General features: G+C 29.9%; 1 protein-coding gene across 13 annotated transcripts in view; it reads right to left on the bottom strand.

The window, feature by feature from the left end:
• The window catches only part of LOC134707002 (disabled homolog 2-interacting protein-like), a 111148-nt gene that overhangs the window by 46558 nt on the left and 50268 nt on the right, over positions 1 to 14322 (bottom strand). For 9 of the 13 annotated variants that reach the window (XM_063566430.1, XM_063566431.1, XM_063566428.1 and 6 more), the window contains 2 exons: positions 11028 to 11140; positions 5809 to 5921 (listed from right to left, as the gene is read on the bottom strand). In XM_063566430.1, coding sequence (XP_063422500.1) covers positions 5809 to 5921; positions 11028 to 11140 — 226 coding nt within the window. Of the gene's footprint in view, positions 1 to 167; positions 292 to 5808; positions 5922 to 9927; positions 9949 to 9969; positions 9996 to 11027; positions 11141 to 13914; positions 14042 to 14322 lie in introns of those variants that run through there. The other 4 variants (XM_063566435.1, XM_063566440.1, XM_063566439.1 and 1 more) reach the window with 4 other exon arrangements.

Raw genomic sequence — 14322 nt, 5'->3', positions numbered from 1 at the left:
TTAAGTTTTCAGATGCACTCAACTTTTGGCATAATTCTATTCGGATGAAATAAATGAAATTCAATCAAATTTTAATGTAATACCTGTATCCTACCTAGGTTCCTAGGTAGCAGGAATAAAAAAAATCAAAGACCTTAGATTAAATAATAAATATTTTCAAAATTTACCTTAAAATGCATTTTGACTGTTTGCAAAGAAATGCCTCTGACTTTGATGGTCGTAGTGACATCTCTCTAATATTTAATTGGTATGACAGATAATGTTTTGATGAGACAGGGTTTATAATCTATATATGTTTATATACAGGAAAGAGGAAACCTAACTGTATCCGTTAGATAACGTCTCTACTTCAACTTGTTCTTAATTTTATTACACCCAAAATTCAAAGTATATTTCATGGATATTATCCATTTGTTTGCTGTGTTTGAGCTTTTGGTTCTGCCATTTGATTACAGACTTTCCGTATTGAATTTTCAGAGTTCCACATTTTTTGTTGTTTTACTTTTTCAAATGCACAAACTGCTTTTCTGGTCAACAAGTCCAGTTATAATCTACCATTCACATTCTAATGATACAGTTCAGATCTATGGCCTTCAGATTATTTTATATACTGTTAGTTTCAGATCTATATAGGTGCTATATTAAGATTTAGAGCTTTATCCCAATGCTGCAACAAAAACTTGGAAAACTGAACATGTATTGGTTGATAACAACTCATTTTGAGATAAAGTTACTCTAGTTTTAGAATTATGAAAGTTATTAATATTTATGGTTTATTATGTATCTTTATATAAAAAAAATAATTAACCATTTTACAGATATAACACAAGAAAAAGAAACAACAACGTGCAAAGATCATCAATATCACCTTCACAATTATAAAATTGCTTCATTACACATGTTACATCTACAAAGGATGTTTGCCAATATGCAACGAATAAAAAAACATGGATAATGTCACTATTAGATATGTTCTCTTGGTAGCCAATGGATGTTTAACAATCATCTAACACCAAAACAGATGTAATTGATTGAGAGTAGAAGAGGAAATTATTTACAGTGACATGAAATATTTTGTAGAAACATCTGGTAGACTTATCTTCACCTGGCATGATTCCATGGCATAACAAGGGACATAACTCTAAATCAATTTACTCACAAAATCGGAAGAATAAATTAGCAATTTAAGAGCAATTTTACAATTGAAACTTTTTCTATCACTGCAGGTGTTGCCAACAGATACTGTAAAAGAGTAATGAATAAAAGTTGGTATAAAGCTTTCTAATACAGATGCAATTCTTTTTGTAACAACTATTGTGCAATACAATTCTGTAATTTAAGGATTTTAATATTTGCAACATCTGCTAGGCACTTCAAATTTTATTTCTGACAATAAAAAAGTATCCTTTATTTGGTCTTTCTAGATCTAACCTGGGCAAACGACTCTGCTCTCTTGATAACTAAGCAACATATCATGCAAAAAACAACATAAACAAAAATGTTTTATGAGAAGTGTATGTGAGAGACTGATGAGAGATTGCTTACAATGTTGATTTTCCACAATACTTATATTTAAGAGGGAACAAGTCCAAAAACATATTTGATTAACTCTTAATTTTCTAACTTTTAAATTTGTGACAGATACTGATGTCAAACTATGGTATATATAAATTTGCCAAGAAATGTCATATTTGGTGAAAAGAGAGTTTTTTTTCAAGACCAGACAGATAGAAAACGACTTGATATGTGTTTGCCCCATAGTACTGCTTATAATACAGTATTTCAGAACAATTCAGGAGCCTCAGTTATTCAGTGGTCATCATTTTTTTGTAGGGTTTAGAGGCATTTCTTGTTTAACTTTTTTAAAAAGATTATTAGACCTTTTTAAATTGTTCTACACTAGTCAGTTTGGGACCCTTTATAGCTTACTTTTCTGTGTGTGTGCCAAGGTACCTGAGTTTAAGGACATTCTTTCACCAATAATTGTTAACTTTTTATCCATTGTGGCTTGGATGGAGAGTTGTCTCATGGGCACTCATACCAGATCTTATTATTAGAGAGAGGAGGAAGGCATTCTATCATAAAAGGCCACATTTTGTTGTACCATTTTTTCATTTTAGGAAAAGCTGGTCTTTTGTTAATAATATTTATATTAGAGTATGGCTAATTGCGCCATTTTCATTCATGAAATGTCAGTAACATAATTAATGCTGACTATGGGGCTTTGTTCATTGTTAAAGGTCTTGTAGTTACCTATAGTTGTGAATTTTTGTGTGGGTTTTGTCTCTTGTGAAGAGTTATCTCATTGCCAAGCATACCACATCTTCTTTATATTAAGTGTGTTATCAGTAAAAATATCCCTGCAGTCTTGTACAATCATTCCTAACATTTAACTAGGCAAGAGAATATCCTAACAAAAAGAAGGATTCCATAGGTTTTTTTAATAATTCTTTCAAACATAAGAATACTAGTGTGTCAAGATTTAAGAATTTTCAGGAAGTTCTGATTTGTAGTTTGAACAATGCAAAAATTTCAAGTGATAGACAGACTGATGGACAAAGGTTACCAGTTGACCACCCCTAGTAAGGACCATGGGTATAAATATACCACAGTATATTCTATAATGACACAAATGAATAACCTACATGTATGCATTCTACTGAGTATTTGTTGGCAAGGACACAATAAACTGTACAGTGGTAACAAAAAAATGCTGAATTCTTTGTTTCCAACTTAAGTATTGATTTCATCAAGGAAGTGCATTATATTTTCAATACATCTGCAAATTTCCATTGTTTGGTTTTTGAAAGACCAGGAATATTTTAAATGAACTGGAACATAGAATATAACATGGACTAAGCACAAACTTACCCCACAATACATAATGGTTTCTTTGACAAGCTACAGATCCATTATCATGAAAAAGTCACACACAGGTAACAGGGTTATTAATTAATTGTCATTACATGGAATCATTACTATTTGTCACCCGACCCTTGTTTTAGACCAAATGGTTGGTACCAATAGATATTTTAAATATAATGGATTAGTCCATTCATAACATAAAGGAGTACTAGCCTTCTTGTGAAAAAGACACAACTAGTCTGACCTAATTTTTTAAATTTCATATTGATTTTTTTGTGCCAAGACTGATCCCATCCATTACAGCATAATAAATAGTCACAATTATTTATTTTTTTGATTGATATGAAACATAGAAATAATTGAATCTCTTTAAACCAACTAAAGATTCTCAAACAATCAGCCAAAAGAAGATTGATATCATATATTTTCTTATCAAAAGTTGTAGTTGAATGTTATTCTTGTCCCCATTTCACAAAAGTCCTTCTTAGAAAACATACTTTTAATCATAAGTTTTTTGTGAAAAGAGCCCTTGATCTTTCAGCACTACCATCCTTCAAACCATCCATCCATCAGTTGTAATTAACACCTAATATATTATATCTTTGCAAATATATCAAAAGTAACTTATTTTAAATAACCCTTAGGGGAATCCAACATTATAAATATTGGACCCAGTATCTGAGACTGGGAGAAAAAGCAAGGGGCATAGACTGATACAAGATGTATCATATACACAACTCATCCTTTCTAAAAAAAATAAAAAATTATGTAAAACAAAATTCATGTTTCTTCTCATAATTACTAGAAATTCTTACATATTACTTTCCCCCATTATTTACCTTTCCATTATTATCTTTTGAGCCCTAGTCCACATTGCAGAAGGTGGCACAGTTTGTCTATACCGTAGAGAATTTTTTCTTATCCTGATATAAGCAATAGAGCTTTTTCTCCTCTGAGAACCTGAACCTTTACGTTGATGAGTAACAGAACTTTTTCGTTGAGTAACAGAACTTTTCCGTTGATGAGTAAAAGAGTTTTGTCTCTGCTTAAATACTGATGGTCTATCAAATCTTTCAAACTGTCCTGATTTTTTTCTTCCAATTTGAAAGCAATATGGGAATTTTTTCCTACCCATTTTCAGATATGTTTGATATGGCTACCAGAACACCAAAATATTTTTTCCAAATCTCAAATGTAGTTCACGAGCAGAAAGTGTAATAACTTCTCAAGCGAATACACAAAAATGCATTCATATAAATTAAAGGATGTAATTTGTATATGTTTTAATCTTGAGATTAAGCTATGACCAAGATCCTGTTATAATCCATTTATAGAATCAACTATATGCATCTCCTGTACCTGCCAACAATTGTAAGGGTGTTAATCTCAAAAATATTTACTGCAAACAGGATATTTAATTTTTCTAAAAAAAAATATAATACTTTGTTTACCAAATGAATTAATTTCTTTATTTCTTGACATTTTTAAAATAAAAAAAATATACAAAACAAAAATATAAAAATTATAAGCTGGGACAACAGTATTAAATTAATTAAAACAAGGGTAAAACTATATGGCACTGACAACTTTGTTGCAGTGCCATGAAAAATAACCTCTTATTTTTTGAAGGATTTTATTATATGTATAAATATTTTAAGATAAATTGGAAAGTTTTTACATCTGACTAAGAAGTTTAGGTTTCACTCATTGTTGAAGGCCATACAATGATCTAAACTAGTTAACTTATATATGTCATTTGGTCTCTGGTGAAATGTCTCATTGGCAATCATACTACATCTTTTTTTATTTATAAAGCCTTCATGAAAACAGTTGTCTTCTTAAATTATATTAAAAAAATGTCAATATTTATGTACTAGTATACTATGAATAACCTTTATATCAAGTAATTGTCACACATAAAAAGATTTTTTAATTTCTATTTGTGACATGAGAACTACAGGTAAGTTGTCCATCATTAAAATGACAAGAAATAGTGGTTTTCATGACTTAGTTTTATATATTATTTTAAATTATTATTCATTGTGAGGTTTATTTTATCATTACTATTCACGGTGTACTCTTCGTGACTCTCACTTTCCTCACGCTATATTCTCATTACATATTCCACGAAAATTTTACTGATAGTGTACATAGAAGCACCATCCATCATAAAATGTGTTACAATAATTTTTTCCTGACAACATAGTGCTTAAATGTTAATTTGGTAAATCTTTTGACTGGATGTTATAGTCTATTGACTGGATTAAGACCAGCTCAAAATCCACAAAAACAAAAAGACAGAGCTCAAAATCCACAAAAACAATAAGACAGAGCTCAAAATCCACTAAAACAAAAAGACAGAGCTCAAAATCCACTAAAACAAAAAGACAGAGCTCAAAATCCACTAAACAAAAAGACAGAGCTCATATATATATTTATCACAAGCTGTCTTTAATCAGAACAAGAATATGTGTTCATAGAACAGAATGCATGACTTGCAATATATCATGTCCATGTTTAGTGAACCCTGACATCTAGATCAGAACCCCAAAAGGGTACTAAAGGTTCAAATCATAAGAAACATGTGCACTTAGTTTCAAGTTGAAATGATCAAAAACTTCACAATAAACTACCTTCTACCTCATATGAGAAAACAAAACAACCCCTTCTATGATCAGAGGGGGTAAAAATATTTTGGTTTTACTTTTCAAATTTTGACCTGATTCAATTTTGTAGATATTCTGTCAATAATTGAAGGTTGGACGATTTATGTCTGTTTGTTTCACTTTCTTATCAAAATATTTTTTTTTACCACAAATAATCCCTACAGCCTAAGGGAGACAACTTTGTTTTACAAACTTTAAAATTAGTTGCATTGTGTTAATTTAAGCCTGCATCAGAAACCCTAGTGTTGTTTTCACACATCATGCAAAATATACTTACGATTCATGGTCAGATATATTTGATGCTGCTCTCTTTCTATCAATCTTTTCCAACTTTGTCACACTTTTTGTTCTTTTTAAATTCCCTTTAAATCCTTTCCGGATAAAGAAGTTCTTTAAAATAAATAGTATTAGTGTTTATCATGTTATAAACTTCCAATGCATAGATTACTCATTGTGACAGTACATACATACTCTTAAGTCAAATTATCTTTCAAATCAAAAAATAGTGAAAATTTTGCACTTTTTTTTTATTAAGTTGATGATGTAACAGCAGTTACCAAGTTATACACAAGTTAATCACTAGTCTATAATTCTGTTTGATTTATATATGGGTTAACCAATGATTTTCAAATCTGTTTGAGGTATAAATTAGAGAAGCAAATTTTTACTTACATTTATTTTCAAATATGACAGATATTAAGACCAGTGTATTTCACCCACTTATCAACATATGTGACAACATTCCATCTACATATTTTGTACTTACATGAACATATTGCAATATACAATTGATCAAACATAAATAGGAGTTTTCTTGTTAAACAAAGTTATCCAGGAAGAATCAATAAATCTCACTTTACTTCAATACCAGGTTTCAAATTATATCATCATTTTATAACAGACCATTAAAAAATCAATCTTAAATTTTTACTAATTAGTAGTGTGATATTTCAATATTTAACTTTCATGTTAATGGCTTTATTATAATAGCATGCATTTGTTATCTTCAATGGAACATTGAAATAAAATCAAGACTGGTTCAAATTATCGAATGAATTTTGCATCAATAACTTATTTTACATGTAATTTTAGTTAAAATAAAGAATTCAAATTATGTTTGATGGGTAAAGTTCTATCTTGTACTGTAACTAACAAAATAAAAATCATTTGTAATTCAACCCAAGATTTTCTTATTCATTATCTATCAAATTGAGAATGGAAATGGGGAATGTGTCAAAGAGACAACAATTCGACCAAAGAGCAGATAACAGCCAAATGTCACCAATGAGTCTTTGCATGGATGACATTTGGTTTTCCCGTTGGAATGGCTTTACACATGTCATTTTTGGGGTCTTTTATAGCTTGCTGTTTGATGTGAGCCAAGGCTCTGTGTTGAAGGCCATACTTTGACCTATAATGCTTTCCTTTTAAGAATTGTGACTTGGTGTGAGAGAGTTATCTCATTGGCATTCATACCACATCTTCTTATATCTATAAAGTCTGAAATTATATAGTCTTTGTAGCAATGAAGGAAATGTCAACATGAGAAAAGTAATACATGTAAGGTATATGCCATGAACTGTATTGTCTCCCAATTTGTCCTCGCAAAGTTGATCATTAATTATTATCATTTGTTTAATGTCAGTGGCAAATATCTCATCCAAAGCAAGTTAAAGAGTAAATAAAATAAAAGATTGAAATTAAAGGATCTGTAGATAATGGGCTAGAATTCAAGATGATAATTTTGGAGTAAAATTATTGAAAAGTCAGAAATTTGTCTTTCAGGTTTTATATGACTACTCAAGGTTCTTAAGCAATTAAAAGCGTGGCACTCTCCATCCAGGAGGCACAAGAAGTAATATTGACATTCCAATTGGACATGAAATTGCACATCCTGTCCACAGAACATTGGTCTTACTGGAGGACATATATAGTATACCCCCGGAGTCACCCTTAAGGACCATCGGATACTATAACAACTGTTGTTTCACAGGCCTAATTTTAGTCCTTAGATCATTCCACACAACACAATCGAAAAACCTCATGTACTTTCAAATATCATAAATCTGAAAATTATGATTCAATTCAGTTTTTGACAAAAGACACAATACTTTTGTTTGACCAACTTTTCTGAATCATATCCTACAGAAAACTATTTTTAAGAAATGTTGATCATGTTTAAAGACATATAAAACATTTCTAATTGAGGAATTAGGTAACCTTTAGGCAATTTATAACCCATTATTTAAAAAAAATGACACATAAAAATTTAAATATTTATTGAAATCTATAATTTTCTATAATGTGTGGCTGAAATGACTAAAAGCAAAATATAACTGATCTTAAAGAATGTCAAATTACTCTTTAAATGTCTTAAATTTAAATGCAAGTTCAAGATTTTGAAAGTTAATTCATTTACAGATTTAATTACAAAAACAAGTAACACCTGGATAAATATTAGAATATTTTAAACATATCAAATGAAAATAAAATCCATTTTAATTGAAATTTGTGGTAACAAAATCACATAAAATCAAATATCACAACAAAAAGTCAAGTCCTATGTCTTTTACATTAGATTGAAAATCAATTTAATATTTAATGTGTTAACCTCTGCAATGTTGAAAAATATTGCAGATAAATACCAAATAATACATAACCTCTCTTAGTGTTATTTATCAACATTTATTATAAAGAACATAACTGAATTAATGTTTATGTGTGTTAATGAGTAATTCAAAATACCTTATTCTTTCCTATGGACAAAAAGTTATTGAACTGATTTCTAATAAACTATTCTAAATATCTTAATCTGGATAGACTGACTCCTTGTACATGCATTCTGATACACCCCACCCCCTCCCCTTTCTTGTTTTACCAGTGAATCATTATAAATATGTTACAAGAAATTAATACCCCCTGCTCCTTAAATCAGCATCTATATTGGTATAAAAAATCTATATTTTTTCTACTTTTAAACTTTTCAGAACAGAAAACTTAAATACCTATTAGGTTTTATGGCAACATGATACTTTCAAAAAGATGTTGTTTTGGGGAAAACAGCCAAATGGACACAATGATCACATTCAATTCCTTGACTTTAAAGAAGGATAAACAATCAAGGGGAGAAATAGACAATTGTAAAGAATGTTTATTAACAAGTTATAATATGTTATACCTATTATGGCTATATATATATAGTGTCAATAATTTTTTTTATACTTAAAATATATGTCTGTTTTAAATGATTAATTAATTAAGAGTTGTTTACTTTAAATGCAGGTGCTTATTAAAGACAATCTGCAAAACATGTACTAAAATACCACAGAATGAAAGGTTTCTAGATTAAGTTTTACTACTTTTGGTTTTACACAAGTCATTTTTGGGGCACTCTATAGCTAGTTAAAATACTAATGACACCAATATCATATAAGATGATCTGATCTCGAACCTTAATTCACAAGTACAAAAGTGACATCATGACGTAATTAATTGTCAACAAAATATTCTGCATATCTAAAAGGTATGATTGTGGTCCAATGGCAACATACATACATAAATTATCATATTATTTAAATCAGCTTGTGGATGTAAAGCCAAATATTAATCAGTTGATCTATGATAAAAGTGCTCTTAAAATTTAAATAAAAAATAACCACCACACAAAGACAATGAATAAACTTAAAATTGGAACCTTGTCAAATGGTTGAAGTAAATAAATAGTGAAGATTTAGTACTATGTAAACTTATAATCATCAAACAGTCAACATATTTGTCATGATGATTCAACTTTTTAAACATTTTTAAGCTCAAATAAAATCTTTAAATCATAATAAAAGGGAGATAAACAGTACTAGCAAACCATGTCCACTATAAATCAATTTAAGTTATCTCCCCTTTTCTATGATCAACTTTTATATTAAAATTATCCTCTCTGAACAATCTTTAACATGAAAAATGAAAAAGAGCGAATTTGACAAAAAGATAAAAATGTACAAGATAATTGGTCACAAAATGGCCACCCCCAATATTTAAATAAAATTCATCTAGCATTCTAGCGGATTCTTTTTAATAATAAATATCTATGCGGATGTACTTACAGCTTATTGAACTTCTGTTTTAACAGCTAATTTGGACGTTGTAGATGAAATTGTTTACTTACAATTTTTTTGGACTGAGTAGATGAACTTGTATTGTATATTTACAGCTATTTTAAACATTGTCCATGAACTTGTATACTCGCAGCTATTTTGAACGGTGTAGATGAGTTAGTATACTTACAGCTATTTTGGACATTGTAGATAAAACTTGTTAACTTACAGCTATTTTGGACAGTGTAGATAAACTTGTAAACTTACAGCTATTTTGGACAGTGTAGATGAACTTGTATACTTACAGCTATTTTGGACGGTGTAGATGAACTACATTGTATAATTACAGCTATTTTGGACGGTGTAGATGAACTTGTATACTTACAGCTATTTTGGAAGGTGTAGATGAACTTGTATACTTACAGCTATTTTGGACGGTGTAGATAAAACTTGTTAACTTACAGCTATTTTGGACGGTGTAGATGAACTTGTATACATACAGCTATTTGGGCCAGTGTAGATGAACTTGTATACTTACAGCTATTTTGGACGGTGTAGATGAACTTGTATACATACAGCTATTTGGGCCAGTGTAGATGAACTTGTATACTTACAGCTATTTTGGACGGTGTAGATGAACTTGTATACATACAGCTATTTGGGCCAGTGTAGATGAACTTGTATACTTACAGCTATTTTGGACGGTGTAGATGAACTTGTAAACTTACAGCTATTTTGGACAGTGAAGATTAACTTGTATACTTACAGCTATTTTGGACGGTGTAGATGAACTTGTATACTTACAGCTGTTATGGACGGTGTAGATGAACTTTTATACTTACAGCTATTTTGGACGGTGTAGATGAACTTGTATACATACAGCTATTTTGGACGGTGTAGATGAACTTGTATACTTACAGTTATTTTGGACGGTGTAGATGAACTTGTATACTTACAGCTGTTATGGACGGTGTAGATGAACTTTTATACTTACAGCTATTTTGGACGGTGTAGATGAACTTGTATACATACAGCTATTTTGGACGGTGTAGATGAACTTGTATACTTACAGCTATTTTGGACGGTGTAGATGAACTTGTATACTTAGCTATTTGGGCCAGTGTAGATGAACTTGTATACTTACAGCTATTTTGGACAGTGTAGATGAACTTGTATACTTACAGCTATTTTGGACGGTGAAGATGAACTTGTATATTTACAGCTATTTTGGATGGTGTAGATTAACTTGTATATTTTCAGCTATTTTGGACGGTGTAGATGGTATACTTACAGTTATTTTGGACGGTGAAGATGAACTTGTATACTTACAGTTATTTTGGACGGTGTAGATGAACTTGTATACTTACAGCTATTTTGGACGGTGTAGATGAACTTGTATACTTACAGCTATTTTTGACGGTGTAGATGAACTTGTATCCATGCTGTCTGTTTGATCTACACCATTAACTAGTGGTACACTTCCCCTGCGCTCATTGGGTATCTTTTCATAAGATGCATCTAGAAAAATACAAAATGTTTCATTTTAAATGTTTTGTAACAGCTTTGATTCCATTATACCAATCTTAAAAGGAGTTCACTAACACCTGTCTAAGGTCAACTTGAAATCACAAAATCCTATCCAAGATATTCTTTTTAATTGTTAAATAGCAAGTTTCATATATGAGCAATATTTCTGTGTATATAAATGAAAATGTGTTAAAGATGTAATACTCTGGTGTTAGTTATACAAAGTGTGTATTGTCTTTTAATCATTTTGCTTACAAAAACTAATTTCAAAAGTCTGGGGGGGAATTTTAAACAATTATATGATGGAATCTAGGTGTACAACTTCAACATGTGTGCAATTATTCTGTGAAGGATTTTCGCTACCAATCACAAAGTAAGCTGTTAGCTAATTTTGTGGATGTTCTTTTTCAATTAAAATTAGACTGTTTACAGCATAATATCTAACTTTGTTCATGGGATATACAAAACTTTTTTTTCAAATTAGAACTAAGATCTAGTGGTTTTGTGATCTTCATGAATACATTTATACCTGCAGCTTTAGTAAGCATGGTTACAGTTAAAATCATCATTGCAGTAGGAAATTGTGTGGGGTACTAAATGCAAAATCAGCCAAAAACAGACTTGAATGGTTCAGTATGATATTGCGAAAAATTTCTAAACATTTGGTACATGAATTCAAAATCAGAGTCATCTTTGTTAGCCAAGGACTACAACCCAGTAGTCTCCTCTCCAGAGAGGTGGAAATAGGACTATAACTCTTAGTAGAGATGAATCAGAGCCTGAATCTTTTACCTGGAACTCATAGGAATATAAAAGTTTTTAAAAAATCGGGAATAATCATTAATGATCTTTGTACAACTTGTGTTGCTGGTCATATTGGTTGTTTACACTTTCACACTATTCACCAGTCCAAAAGCTCAAAAATGAGTCAAAATAATTGAAAGACAACAACTAAATGATGTCAATTAATTATTTCTAAATTATTGTCTTATTATATTTTCTGATAACTTTGGCTATTTTCAATTTCCTTGTATCTACTAAAACTTGTGTCAAAAACAAGGGGGATTGAAATAGATATAAAAAAACAATCCATCAAAGAGAAATAACTCCTACAAGGAGTTGATTGATATTTTCATATATATAGAGTACAATAAGTTAAACTAAAGTTATTGTCTGGAAACCAAATGTATATTTATTCGGAGGACAACTACAACTAAGACAACTATAGACATAGAAATTATATGAATAGAGAAAAAATAATTGCGGTCATAACAAAATTTGGAATATCAACATTTGAGATTAAATAAAAAAATTATTCTTAAATTACACTTATGGTTACTGACATTGTTACTTATCTGTCATGGTCATTGACATTGTAAATAAACAACAAAAGGATATGGTCAAGCATTTATACTATAAAAAAATCTATATAAAACAAATTATATCTTTTTTTTTTACAAAAAAAGAGGCACAATTTAAAGACAAATCTGTGAAAAAATTCAAATCAAACCTGTATGTTTTTGGTCAATGACATTTTGTAATAAACAGTTGGAATATCAGAGTACATTTAACAGGCTATTATTTGAACTTGGAATTATTTTTAATTATGGAATTTGCTTGATTTCTTGTTATTGAAATTTTTAATAGATTCCATGTTTATTCTGTACTGAAATGTTCTGTGCTGCGCACAACACTTTCTATTACAGAGAAAATAGTATATTTTCAATAGAAAGTACTATGCCGCGCACAACACTATCTAACCAAAATACATTGTAAGGAAAGTGTTAATAACCGCTCAAAAGATCATAATACCAAATAAACATGGAATTTATTAAAAAATTTAAACACAAGAAATAATGCAAATTCCATTATTAAAAATTGTTCCAAGTTCAAATAATAGCCTGTTATTTGTGTTTGTCCTGTTTGCTTTGACCAGTAGCTTATAAAAGTTGTAAAATGAAAGTAACATTTTATAAATCAAATGCATATATATGTTTATATGCATCTAAGACTTCATCAAGAATGCTTAAACTGAAAAAATTGAAAACAATCATGTACCAGTAGAATCAATTAATTAAAATCATTCAGAGCAATATAGTAAACTTGTAAAATATCCTCCTCCCCCCAAAAAATGTTTTAGATTGTATAATGAAAACCTGAATAAAAGTCAATAAATATATGTAGAAAAGAAGCGCATGATATTCAAGAGAACTTATTTTCTTAAAGATCCCAAAGTTATAAAAATCAAAAGGGAGCTCTTAAGCATATATATATCTAAATATTATTTTAACTTGTCACAGACTGTCCACTAGTTAACTGAATAGACTGTCAATGATATACATGTACCACATAATACTTTTAATGTCTACAAGTATAATCTATAGAAGTTATGGTGGAGCCAAAAGTTGACAAACTGACAATTGGAGAAAAAAGATGGTTTACTTCATCCCAAGACTTTCAGAGAAGAAGTTAAGAAAGCAACTATCCAATTATCAATTAATTAAACTGTCACACAAGAGTATATTGAAATAAGCATCAAATTTGTTACCCATTAACTTCATCTCTGTATACATCTTGAAAGTCAGCTAACTTTTGTCATAAAAATAGTTTTTTTTCTTAAACCGTACTTACAAGTTACAACACTATAAAATAGGATTACTCCTACTTAATAAAAGTACCGGTAATTATTAATGTGGGCTGATCAAATTACAAAAATGTATTTAAATAATAAATAACTGTCACTTATAAAAGAGTACAACACAAACCAGTATGTATATAGAGTGGAGAAAATGTCCAAGATGCTGCTTTCCTTTTCAGGTATATATCTGGTAGGTATATATCATGGACTTCATCTAATTTCAGTCGTTTAGATGGCATTCCTTTTGAATTTCTTTTGAAGCACTTGTTTAAACAATTCATTTTGAATCACTTTCCCAATGTTAAAATTCCATACAAAAAATTATAATATTCTCATTCCATTCCAATATTAGCACACCTCTAAAATTCATCGGTCCATTTTTTAAGACATGCAATGCATTTTAAAATCAAAGTTTAATGTGGTGTACATCAGTAGACCATTTTGTTGTCGTAAGATACACGATTGTCATCATTAATCACATTCAGTCCTCACACCTTTTAATTTTTTTTAAATTTGACCACAAAAATATCCATTA

Source organism: Mytilus trossulus, chromosome 2 (assembly GCF_036588685.1).
Source record: "Mytilus trossulus isolate FHL-02 chromosome 2, PNRI_Mtr1.1.1.hap1, whole genome shotgun sequence".
NCBI classification, from domain to species: Eukaryota; Metazoa; Mollusca; class Bivalvia; order Mytilida; family Mytilidae; genus Mytilus; species Mytilus trossulus.
Note: the sequence above shows the minus strand (reverse complement) of the source record. Positions and strands in the feature narration are given on the sequence as shown.